The sequence below is a fragment of the Falco punctatus genome (genome assembly GCF_963210335.1).
Source record: "Falco punctatus genome assembly, chromosome: Z".
Lineage (NCBI taxonomy): Eukaryota > Metazoa > Chordata > Aves > Falconiformes > Falconidae > Falco > Falco punctatus.
In genome coordinates, this window is record NC_137586.1 from 68,133,639 (window position 1) to 68,146,178 (window position 12,540).

Genomic DNA, 12,540 nt, shown 5'->3' on the forward strand with positions numbered 1-12,540 from the left:
TGTCCTTCAACCTAGAACAGCTAGAAGTAAAAGCTGACAAATGCAATTATGATGATGTCATTAGATACTTTTTTTTAGCTCCTTCAGCATTTTGCATGGTTTGTTTCTTACCTGTTTTCTAGAGTTATTTCTCAGATTTATTAACTAATTTTATTTCAAATGTGTTATTTCTAGAGTGAAGCTTGTGCTCAGGATGCTCAACAGCCATGCGTGAGCAGCACAGAAGAGACTTCAGGTAGAATGTGCTAATTATTTTAAGTTAGCAAAAGCCCACACTCACTTGTGTAGTTTGTGGTTATGCAAAGACAAACTTAAAAAGTTTTTAAAATGTTTTCATTGACATGATTGATCAATCTATTTCATTAACAAACATAATGACCTACAACAAAGTACATTCCCTTCCCTAGCCTCTTAGCATTACATTTAAGTAACACAAACTAGATGAGAACTTTCTGAATGACACTTCCTTAAGTTTAAATATCAGTGGAAGGGAAACTTCTTGCTCTCTTCTCCATCCTGCGAGCTTCTGCTGCTTACCTTGCGCTATGCTTAGTAGCGGTTAGAGCCCTTTGTGAGCCTCTGACTCACTTATCCATCAAAAGTTGAACATGACAGAGGGAGAGAACAGGTGTAGTTTTCCACAGGCTTAGTAAGCTATAGTGGCTCATGAAGTTGTCAAGCGAATGCCAGTGTGAAGAGCTGTGTGAGTGGGAAGACTGGACTGTGCAAGTGTGGAGCAGGGGAGAAAAGAAGAAGGGAAGACGAGGGGAGATGACAATTAGGCTTTTCTCTGTAGCTGTAGTGAGTCAGCAGATTAATGCCTAACTGATTAGACATGTTGAAAGGTATGAAGGTGATGGCAGCTTTTCCTTAAAACAAATTGAAATGGAACTGGTTTGGAACCAATACTTGGCCAAAGCGTGGGGAAAATCACTGTGTCAGAAGCCCAGAATACTTACTTTACATGGAAATTGCAGTCCAAAGTTGTAACTCCTGAGCATGTGCAAAAGATAGATCTCTAAGAAGTATTGGTCCTGTTGTTATGCTCTGTTATTGCAAGGATCTTGGGGTGAAGCATCTTAAATCATCTTTGATTAGATAAAGAATCGAAGTGAGTTGAGATTGGAATAACAGCAGCTTTACATCATCAAGAACAAGAGCTGTCCTAAGTAATGGAGCAGCACTGTTGTTTTCCATCTTCTGAAAACTTTACAAATATTCTCTCCTTAAATTCATTCTAATGGATAGCCGTTGGAGTTATCTGTTAATGTCTATCTGTTGACTAAATTATTTATATTTTTCATTTATTAAATTCAAGACTATGCTTCTTAGGTCCTGTTTGACAAGTCTGCAGTGAGGGGAAAAATCCTTGGGTTCCCTGTCAAAACAGCAGATTCCTGCCATTTAAAGAAGTAACTCTTAATACCTGACAGTTGCAATTAAAGACAGAGGGCCATTTGATTACCACTTACACAAGTTTAATTAAACTGCAGATTGTTCTTTAATGCTAGAACACCCATTTAAAAAACTTCATTCCAGCTAGGCATTTTTAATATTCTTCACTCTGACGGTAATCAGGACTCCACTGCAATGAGTAGGCTCCAGGGGGTGACGATGTATATCTCTTCTAAGAAGAAAGGAAGCATATTGTTTCAAGACTCTCCCCAGTGCCTTTTTCCGTGGAGAAATGATTGCTAAAATTTAATTACTTAAGGTAGGAAGGGCGTGAAGAGAACAATGTACTTTCAAACTTGAATAATAGACTTTTGTTACTTCTTTATTTCCCTGAAAAAATTGCAGTAGTGAACAATGATCATAGATGTCCAGAGGAGGAACAGACATTCATTTTAACATTGGTGGAAATCCCAGCTGACTCAAAAGAGTTTGATGCATCTGCTTTGTTGGAACAAACTTCAGAACGCTTACTACCAGCCCCAATACTTATCAGCCCAATAAACGCAAGCGAAACAAGTGTGACTGAAGTGGACAGGTAAATGCCTTTATTTTTGAGCAAAATGAAACACTTTTTGTGAACCTTGATAGTTTCCTGAATGTGAATTACAGAATCTCTCAAAAGAAGAAAGGCAAGAGGGAATAATTTGGCAAACTGGTCAGAGAATTAAGAAAGTGAAAAGGGTTTTAATCAGATTTGATAAAGATTTCATTGGTGGTTTAAAGTTAGTGTTTCAGCTAGCTGGGATTTTGTTGTCAGCCTTAACTCTGATTTTTCTGTAGAGCACGTCTTCCTCTTTAATAGAAGTTGTTTGTCCAGCCTGGGTATTCAGCCATAGATACTTAAAATGAAAAGTAACTGAAATGGAAAGTTGAAGCATGTTTGCATTTTTACGGTACTGCAACAGTTGTGTGAAGTAGCTGTTAATTCCTTTTTAGTATAGATGGTCTTCTGGAGAACATGATAAACTGGACATAAATTCAGATACCATTCTCTTGAGTTAATGCATGTTCAAAAGTCAGAAATGCTGAGAAAGCAAACAAATCGATTACTCAATAGAATAATAGCTGGTTTGCAATACTGTGATACAAAGGGTTTGAGTTTCTTTTACAAGGAGTGCTCTTCCATGCAATGTAACAAAATTATTTCAACATTACAGTTGAACTAATTCTCCTGGTCAGTTTGGGAGAAAAAAATCCAACATCAAAGGAAAAAGACATTCTGAAGAATAGGAAGTGTTATAAAGTTGTAAAAATAATTATATTAATGTAAGTCTTCAGATCATAACTAGGGGTGTGATGCAATTCCACATCATTGTGGTGGACCTTGCCCTGTGATGTCAGATGTTAGTGTTCTTCCCTTAGTTACTGAAAGGATAGGTCTTTCAGTGAGTTTTGGCTGCACAATGAGTTTTGGCTACACAGTGTAAGCATTCAAACTTCAAAGCATTCAAAGCATTCAAATGCTTCCCTAGATGTCTTGCTGCCTTTTGAGATCATACTGGGGGAGGCGTGGATTGGGGGGATGGAAGGGTGTGGGGGCATGGGGATGAAGATACAACTGCGTATATAAATAATATTATATTTTAGGGTTTTCTAGGGCAGTTAATCCGTTGTCATGTTTTTACATTTTATGAAAATAACAAGTGGAGTTCAAACAGAACAGCTTCTGAAGTAACTAGATTCAATTAGACTAGAAAAAGTCAATTCTCTAACTCAAGATAGCACAGCAAAATGTTTCTTGGTAGTAAATAGTGCATTTGAAGTTAATATTGACATTAAGCAAGGAAGAGTATCACCATAGATCCATGTGTAATTTCTATACAGAAATGTTACACAAAGTAAATTTTGGCTTCTTGTACAGTCACAATAATGACTTCATATATTAACAGCATTGGATCCTTGACAACTGCAGCTGACGAATTTGCTGCACCTTTAAACAGCAGTAGTGAAACCAAACACCTGGAGAGTGCATCACCAGAGCCCATTTCAAATTTGAAGACAACTCAAAAAAGGACATCTGCTGAGCTTGAAGATGATGATTTTCCTCCTGCCAAAAAAACATCTGCTGTTGCACTAGAAGGTAACTCGGAAACCATTTATAAGGTGAGGTCATAATTTGGTAAGTGAGTATGCATAGTATAGATGCATAACACATAATAGAGCATTTTAATTATGTTTTTAGTTCAACAGTGTAGCTTAAAAATGTACTGCCTGGAGAACTTAAAAGGAAAATCAACACCCATAGACTGCTTTTCATTTTGAACTCTGAAACAGTTTTTGGGCTGTTGATTTAGTATCAATTTTTGGAGAATCTGTAGGCTCTCAGGGTTTTTTATTAGACTTCCTAGTAGACAGACTGGTAATATGTCTTATTTGGCTCATTCACCACGGCCTTTTCAACAATGACATGGCAGGAGGGGAAACTGGAAATATACTGAATGACTGGCAGACTGTCTAGGTTCATTGAACACTGTTATGATTTGTCACGGTATGTGTTACATGAAAAAGTGGTTAGATATGTTCCTACCATTTTTTAAGGTAGCAGGTATTGGTTAAAAAGAACAAGCTGCAAACAAAAACTGGCCAGCACGTTTCCAGCTTCCCTCTGTGCTTTTAGAATATGACCAAGCTCATGGCAGTGACTATCACTGATTTTTGTGAGTAGGCTAAGATTGTGTGGTGTGTCTGGGGTGAGGGGAGGTGAATGGCAGATGAGGGAATAGGTGGTAATTCCCAACATGATTCAAAGAGCTTTTCTAGGAAGGACTGGATAACAGTCCTCTTCCTTCTTTGATCTGTTATCTTGGCATCCTTGTCTTGAGTAATTTATCATAAGAACACCTTCAAAAGCCTGCTCAGGAAATGAGTTAAGTGATGAATGATACTGTACTGAAAATGTAGTCTTCTGTATCGCTCCTGTTTAGAAATGTAAACATGTGATTTGACTTCTTATCAACTTTCATTGTGTCTTCTATATTGAGAGAAATAGAGAAAAAACCTTCTGTTTTTCTTTTTAAAATACAGGGTTATTCAATTACATCAACAAATGCTCCAATGATAGTTTCAGGTAGGTGAACTTAAATTTGTAAAACAAAGTATATTGAATGTAAATGCTTAGTACATTGCAGTTTAATAGTGGTTGTTGTGTGAAATAGTCCTGTCTGAGGCTGTCTAACATAAAAGTAGAAACACGTTTTCCCAGTAATACCCTAATACCACCATTTCTTGCCTTCTGCTATGTTGGATTATGTAACTGGCTGTTAATTTAATAGTGGTTCTAAAACCATTACTGTAGCTAGTCTATTTGTGAAATTTGGTAGGTGTTTTGGAAAAAACGTAACTTTTTCTCTTAAGCAAATATGTCCACCTGTTGGAGAGTGCTAATTACCAGAGGTATTAAATGGTGTTTTAACCATACTATGTCGAAATCATTTATTTTTATCTTATTTTGTATTTATCTTTAAAAAAAATATACATGCACAGTGTAATTGCTTGAAAGCTTAATCTGCCTCTGAAGGATCAGAGGGAAGGCAGAATTGCTGACAATGCAATCTTCAATGATCTGAGCCTGTGAAGGGTTTGGAAAACTACTTTTTGGCCCGGCAAAAGACTTCAAAGGGAAATTGTAGAAGCTGAAACAGCCAGATGACTTGACTAAGTTGTTGAGGGGCAGCGTGGGGAGGGGGAAGTGCTGTAAAACCACATTTCTACCAGCTTTTCCAGCTTTCCCCCATAACATCTGTAAGATCTTACAGACTTTTAAAGTAGACCATGACGTTTTAATTCTTAGTGGTGACTTAAAAAAAAATAAAATGACAAAAAAACCTCAACAAAAACTCAGCCCTTCTTTTGTAACGGTGCAAGCCATCTTAACATCACACATGTTTTTTGGGCTGTTTTGTAATCACTGAAGTTAACTAAAATCTTTGAATGACTCTCAACTGCTTTTACAGGGAATCCTTTTCAAAAAGCAGAGGCTTCAGCAAAGGAAAAAGTACTTACCTCTATGTTGGTGTCTGAATCTATGTCGCAACTGGCTGAGAGAAGCCAGCCTGAGACTTTGGAGAACTTAGGGGAAGCACCACTTGAGAATTCGGCATCCAAACAGGAAGAGGAGGTGATGTCTAGATTAACCTCTAACAGTAAAGCAGACACAAGTGGACAAGGAAAGCAGGGGGATATGTATGAATCTGGACAGTTGGAACATACTGGAAGCCTAGCATCATCTTCAAAAACTCCATTAGTCAGGTATTTATGCAATAATGTTTTGTCAGCCTTTTCTGTAAAAAAAGACCTCTTGTCCATATTGAGGGTTTTATATCCTTTTTCCACTTAGTCTTACAAAAGGGCAGTACCATTGTTTGTGACCTACATGGCCAAGGGTTACAGTGTCTATGCTTTTCAGCAGATTGGGAAGGTTCAACCTGTCAGCTTTGAAATTTGAATTATTTTGTCCATTAAATGAGCAGATAGACCAAGGGACACTGCTGACGTATGTTATGTTTATTTAGACATTGATGCCTCTTTGTATCATAGCCAGTGGATGTCTGCCTCACAGATTTAGGATAATTGTTGTTTTCCTTAGCTCAGTCTAATATTGTGATATATATGCCCATCCACTTGCTTTGATTTTTGTCCTTCTGTCCATAAGATTTATTACTGGTATAGTACTCAGCACACTGGATTTTTAGGACTGCCTTCGTATGTGTCATTTCCCAAAAGGAGTTTCAATCTTGACAGCTCAGAGGATAATCCTCTTATCTATCCATCTGACTATTGATTATTTTTAATACACCTTTCTATAAAGTTTATTTAAGTGGTTGAGTTCCTGCTTTCTATTGCTCTTGCATTCACTGATTCCGATTGTGGTGCTCCACTGGTCTTTTCTGATCCTGTCATCTACTCTTTTGTTGTGCTTGTGTGAGTACTAGAACTGGTTATCTGTACCTGGGCCATCCACAGCAACTGGGTAATGATGCATTAACATCAAAATCCTTGTCTTAAAGTTTACTTTCTAAGTTGTAAACTCTTTAATAACATGAAAAGTTGATATTCTGTATACCCCCCCCCATCACTGTGACTTCTGTAAGTTCACTGTACTAGGTACGATGCCGTTAACAGGCTGCAATCCTGCAGCAGATAGTTGTCTTTCTGGTATCCAAGATAGTCTGCTGTGACCCCATCCCTGGGAGTCAGGTTTCTCTTTCCATTGATTACATGAAGAATGCTCTTTTCAGTTTGTTCTTTAGCAGTATGCCTCCGTTCCTCTTTGAATCTCTTTCTGAAGATCTGGTACCTTGTTACAGGCTCGGATTTAGTAGCAAATAGTAGGTTCCTGTTCTCAGTGTTGAAAGTTGTCAAAAGTCTGTCTAACCCTTCAGAAAAACCCTTGTGCCAGAATTTTCATAATACAAAAGTCTTTCTCAGAATGACTTTTTGGTTTTTTTCTTAGCATTTTCGTAGATCTCAGATGTGTGTTTGTTTCCTGTGTAATGAATTGGACTTCTGTAAGGCTACTTACATCTTTTATGGAACAATCCTATGACATCCTGACTGTATTTGTATTAAACAGGGGTGGACGAAAACCGTTGGGATTTTTATCTTTAATTTGCAAAAAAAGTAGTTCTGAATCTATAGAAGATACCAGACGTAATAAAGGAAAGATGCAAAAACCTCGGATTGTGACTCCAAAGCTAAGTCTAAAGAAGCCCACTCCATCCACTAAGGATGATAGGGAATCTTACTCCCTTCCCTCTACAAGCACATCATCTGTGGAGTATGAGAATGTAGCTGGTGATGCTGCAGTTATGGTATGTGTTTTATTTTTGAACGCCCTTGCATTTTTGAGAGGTAAAGAACAGTGCTTTAGTTGTTTCAGGAGTGGGTAGGTGGGTGGGCACGTAGAGTTCATGTTTTGGGAGGGGTACCTGCTCCAGTGATAAATTCTGATTTGTGCATGTCTAGGAAACTTAAAAGGGAACTAAGCTGTTTTTTCTCTGTACATACATCTACTTGTTTCCCATTTTCAGCAAACTCTTTAATTGTTTGTCTAAAATTCCTGTCTAAATTGGAAGTGCAAGTTCATATATATACACACACACAAAAACAGATTAAGACTGTTAAGAGCAGACTTTTCTTTTTCTGTTAGGTTCCAAGTAACAAGCCATCTGAGAAGCCACCCCCTGGTGCTAAAGATCAAGAGAAGGAGGAAGAGCCAACCAGAATCTCTGAGTATTTTTTCAGTGACATTTTTATGGAAGTGGATGATTCAGAATAGCAAATTTGCTTTATAAAAACCTGGGATATAAGAGTATAATGCAGCAAGAAGAGTATTTTTTAAAAGTTCTAATTTGTTCTGATGTTCATTATGCCACACTTACTGTCAGCCAAGCTGCTGTTAACAAATTCCATAAAGATGAAATGGATTGCTTCTAAAGCAACCTGGATACTTTCAAAATTTGACATAATCTAAACCATTATACTGATATCATTGAACCAGACTAGTGGCTGGTGGCTTACAGTTTCACTTGTTTAGATGCTTCATAATGGGTGCATGACTATCTTCCAGAAAAGTGCAATGAAAATATGCTTAATCTTGTGGCAAGTATCCCTTTGAATTTTAATGCTAAAGCTTGTGATACTGTCTATACAAGTTCTTTACTTCTTTTTGTGAAGTATGGTATGTCAGTATGTTAGAAGGAGGAATGAACCTATTATGTATAGTGTAATCTTTCTAGATCAGGATGCAAATACTGGAAGTAGTGTAGTAAATACATACATATGTTCAGCACTGCAGATATTTTTGTTAGCATCTCCAAAATACATATTTTTGTAAGAGTTTTTAAACATGAATTAAAGATCCTAAGCTGAAAAGCCAAACAGGTTTAGTTCCTTAAAAATATATTGAGAGCAACCAGAAAAACACCATTTACTAAAAGATGCTATACAGTGTTAATCTTTGCAACTGTTCTGTTGGAGTGGGAGGAAGAGGTTAATGTTCTCTAGTATAAATGCCAACTCCCTTCTAAATTTGAAAAAAGGAGAAAAAAAAATTCTCTTCCTTAGTTTTACATGTAGGTGTTTGTATATTTGCTGACTGCCTTGGCTTCCCTTGTGCAAGGTAGAACAAACAGACTGGATTTAAACCATGACTATACAATGTGGTTGCTTTGGGGGTTTGCTGCTTTGAAGCAGGTAAATTTGAATCGTTTTCCTCATGTTGCATGTCTTCTTGTACTGTAACTTGCCATACAGTGATGTTGTAGCTTTAGATATGAGTCTGATTTTTTTACTTGCCTCATCAAGGAGGTTGTCTTGATGAGGTAACAACGTTCATGCAGTCTCAAAGTCAGGTGGTAACTGAAAGATTCAATATTTATTCTGAAACTCCTTCTTACACAAAAATGAGTGTGTAGATTTAAGTAGTCTAAATTTTTCTCCTGTTTCTTAATACCTGCAGGTACTTTTGGAAAACAAATTATTTATTATAAAAGTGAAACCAATGTGTAAATGGTATTGTTATGCTCTTGAGACACCTGTCTTTGGTCTAGAGAGTCATTTACTGGGAAATCTTTTCATATAACTATCTAGTTACCAATTCTGAAGTACTTCATGAGGTTTGAGAATGTCTTTTTAAAGTTGTTGATGAGGCTTCTGAAGGAACCTTTAAAATTTTGTTGGCATCTTTTTGAGGTGGCGCAAAAGGGACCAACAGTCCCAGTGTAAGGTAACTTACTTGAAAGCATACTGTCACCACCACACACACCCAAAAAAACTTCGCAAACCAAACCAAAACCCCACTACCCCCAACAGTTTCTGTTCAGACAGTATCCTTACGCTTTGCCTAATCTATTTAACTTGAAATGTTGATCTCAGTGTTGTCTTAACTGTAAACATGAGGAAATAGATTAATCTGTACATAAAACTCCATGTGTTATATATATCTTGTAGATATTATTTTATATGTGCCAGTGTTTAGTTCCTGATCCATGTGGCATGTTTAAATCACTTGCACTGATAGAGCCTAAAAATAGATGTTTGGGGAGTCTATAAAATAATTGCCCTAAGTACTTTCTGAGGTGGTAACCATTCTGTATTTAGTTGGGTACATTTTAGCTTGCATTTGTATTACAAGGGGGGAAAAAAGCCAGAACAACTATTTCGTTACTAAGATTGTAGGTGCCTTATCTACCTTGTTAATTGGGGCTACACATTTTTTTCCCTGCAGTAAATCGCATGCACTTTGTTAGTGGTTTGCTGTTGTTTTTTTTTAAAGAACAAATTTAATTTGCGTAGAAATAAGACAACTTTGTGTTGTGTTTTATGTATGAAAGTTTTATAATGGTGAAGGATGTAAGAAAAGATTGGTGAAATCTCAGTGCATATTACTTCAGCATTTCTACAAAGATGTGGTGTAAGATTGCTTTGCTTACGGCTGTCTTGACACCTTGTATCATTGCATATAAAGGAAGTAGCCATACTGCTGTATGTAAATTATGTGAATAAATTATTTTATATTACCTGTGGTTTTTCAGTTTCTTGGAAACGTTACAGTTTTCAAATGCTCGTAGGCTGTATGGTAAGTTCATGAAGGTGTAGGCTGAATGAACGGTTGGACTGGCCGTAGCACTGGGCTACGGGCCTGCTGGTGGGGTGGCACAGACCGAGTGCACCGAGCGGGCTTTGTCATCGTGGTTTGGGTGGTTGTGTTTTAGAGGAGACTTGCTGTACTTGGTGTCAGACTTCCCCGTGCTCTCCCTCTGTAAATGCTACAGCCTTGTTTAAAACCCAGGCTGGAATGCTGGAACACCGCAAGGCTTGCCAACGGGGAAACAACTCGCGCAGAAAAGTTAGGGTTTAAAGAAACAGTATTAAAGATCTGCCACTGTTGCTGTAGCGTTTTAGCAGCTCTGCGGCGAGGAACGGCGCGGGGGGGGTCCGGGTCGGGCGGGCCCGTCCTGCCCGAGACGCGAAGGTGCAAGCAGGCCTGTTTCTGGGAGCGCTGCCGGCGGGCCTGCTGCGGGGCGCGGCGGCCGGGAGGCGCACGCAGCCGTGCTGCGCTGACGCCGACCCGCCAGGGGAAAGGCGCTTCGGCCTTTCGCGGCTTCAGTCCCAAAGCCGCGGCGGGACGGGACGGGACGGCCCTGCGCGGCTGCGGGCGGCTCGGCCCGGCCCGGCCGCGGGGCCCCGCTCTGCCCATTGGCTGCGGCGGGGGGAGTGGCGGCGGCCGCGGGCCTGGCACGGCCGGCTCGGCTCGGCTCGGCTCGGCCGCCATGCTGCTGCTGGGCCCCTGGCGGCTGCTGGGTCGCCGGCGGCTACCGCGCTGGGCGGCCGCTGCCCCGCCCGCCCGTGCCTACCGCGGCGAGGCCGTGGCGGCGGTGGGTTCGCACCCCGACGCGGGCTCCGCGCTCTACCAGGTACGGGCCGGGCCCCTGCGCCCGCTAGGCCGCGGAGGGGAGGCCGGCGGCGGGCGAACACCGCCTCCCCCTGCGGCGGGGGCCGCGGGCGGGCAACGGTGCCGAGCGCTGGGGGCGGGCGGGCGGCGCACAGCCCTCACGCCAAGCCACGGCGGGGCTTCGCCTGCGCCAGCCCACGGCGGCCGGGCTAGGAGCGGCCCGCGGCGCTGCCGGTGCCGACCCTCCCTTCCGCGCCTTGGCGGTGGAGGGGCGGCCCCGGGCTGCGGGAGGTGGGGGTGCGCCCCGGCCCGGGACCGTCCGCGGGCGGACAGAGGGGGGGGGCGTGGGCTCGGAGTGAGGGTGCAGCGGTGGCCATTTCATAGCCGGTGCTGCGGTGGCCGTTCGGTACGCGGGTGAGGCCGCCCTGCGCGCCCGCCGTGCCGCGCCCCGCCCTCGTCCGGCCCGAGGGCCGCCTCCCCGGCCTCGTTCGGGCTGAGCCTGGAGGTACCATGCAAAGAACGTGGGCTTGTACCATGGTCTGCCTCATCACAGACTTTTTTACGCTTTTTTTTTAAAAAAAACAACAACAACAACCAAAAAACCAAACAAAATACCAGTTCTTACTGCAGTTTCGGTGCCGAAGGGCTGATCGATACCATGGTATGAAGAGCAGAGACGGGGAGTCTGTAGGCGGGTTTAGGTGGTGTCTTGACGATTTCAAAGCTGTAAATTCTCTTGTGTTTGCAGATTGAGTCCTGAGTTAAAGTCAGGTGGAATAGTTCTACAAAGTCACGGGCATGCCTCCAGAGCATAGGATACCAGCAGAAAACAGTCATCCTTTGAGAAAGAGGAAGGGAGATAGGTCTTTATGAAGAGAACAGCACTTGTATCTGGTGTTAATTGTTTTAATTTTGTTGGGGTGTTATTAACATCATATTCGAGATAAAAATAGCGTTTATAATTAGGCTGAGAAAAACGTAGTTTTGGGTGTGGATCAAAACTGGTAGGAGGGCATGAATCTGTCTTCAAATTTGTTCCAAGTAAAATACCGAACAGCAAGTGAAGTAACAACTATGTGTATACGCAAAGCTTGTGTATATGAAGATGTGTGTACATGTATTTTTTTTCATATTTTGCATACCCAAAAACCCAAAGATCAGTATTTTAATAAATGTGTTTACTCAGCTGAGCTGTCGCTAGATTTGCATTTGTGTGTTCGTACCTTTTGATCTCAAAAACAAAGCCTGGTAAATTGCTAATAGCGTTAGTATCTGGTAGAAATAATTTATAGAGCACTGTAAACACATGTACTGCTTTACAAACATGAAGAGCTGAGGTCCCTGCTGTGAAGCACTTAACCACCTGAATAGAAGTAATACAGAGAAGAACAATGCAAACACAAGAAGGCGTAATGATACGTGATAAAGGTCTTGCCTTCTTTAGCTAATGTTTGCCTTTCTGGCTGTGAATTCAGCTAGGCAGGCTGGCCTTCATAATGTAAATGTCTCAAAGCAGACAGGTGAAAATGTAATTTAAAAATGGGTGAGTCTAAATTCTGGAAATTAAGGGAAAACCTGTGGAAAGATTGCAAGGGTTAGCTCTTACAGCCACTTTGCTTGGGTAGCAGTAATTCAGTTAGCTCATGCGGTAACTGTAGGATTAATCTGTAGGTTTTGCCTCTTGATTTTGC

At 41.1% G+C, this 12,540-nt stretch overlaps 2 protein-coding genes across 7 annotated transcripts in view; both read left to right on the plus strand.

Annotated features, from left to right (window-relative positions):
• The window catches only part of BDP1 (BDP1 general transcription factor IIIB subunit), a 56,424-nt gene extending 46,450 nt beyond the window's left edge, over window positions 1-9,974 (plus strand). For all 6 annotated transcript variants that reach the window (XM_080372015.1, XM_080372018.1, XM_080372017.1 and 3 more), the window contains exons 36-42: window positions 175-235; window positions 1,801-1,990; window positions 3,345-3,558; window positions 4,480-4,522; window positions 5,409-5,703; window positions 7,028-7,265; window positions 7,604-9,974. In XM_080372015.1, coding sequence (XP_080228141.1) covers window positions 175-235; window positions 1,801-1,990; window positions 3,345-3,558; window positions 4,480-4,522; window positions 5,409-5,703; window positions 7,028-7,265; window positions 7,604-7,732 — 1,170 coding nt within the window. In that variant the 3' untranslated portion in view covers window positions 7,733-9,974. The remainder of the gene's footprint in view (window positions 1-174; window positions 236-1,800; window positions 1,991-3,344; window positions 3,559-4,479; window positions 4,523-5,408; window positions 5,704-7,027; window positions 7,266-7,603) is intronic.
• A 534-nt stretch (window positions 9,975-10,508) lies between these two features.
• Window positions 10,509-12,540, plus strand: part of MCCC2 (methylcrotonyl-CoA carboxylase subunit 2) — a 37,336-nt gene continuing 35,304 nt past the window's right edge. The window contains exon 1 of the mRNA XM_080372021.1: window positions 10,509-10,871. Coding sequence (XP_080228147.1) covers window positions 10,728-10,871 — 144 coding nt within the window. The 5' untranslated portion in view covers window positions 10,509-10,727. The remainder of the gene's footprint in view (window positions 10,872-12,540) is intronic.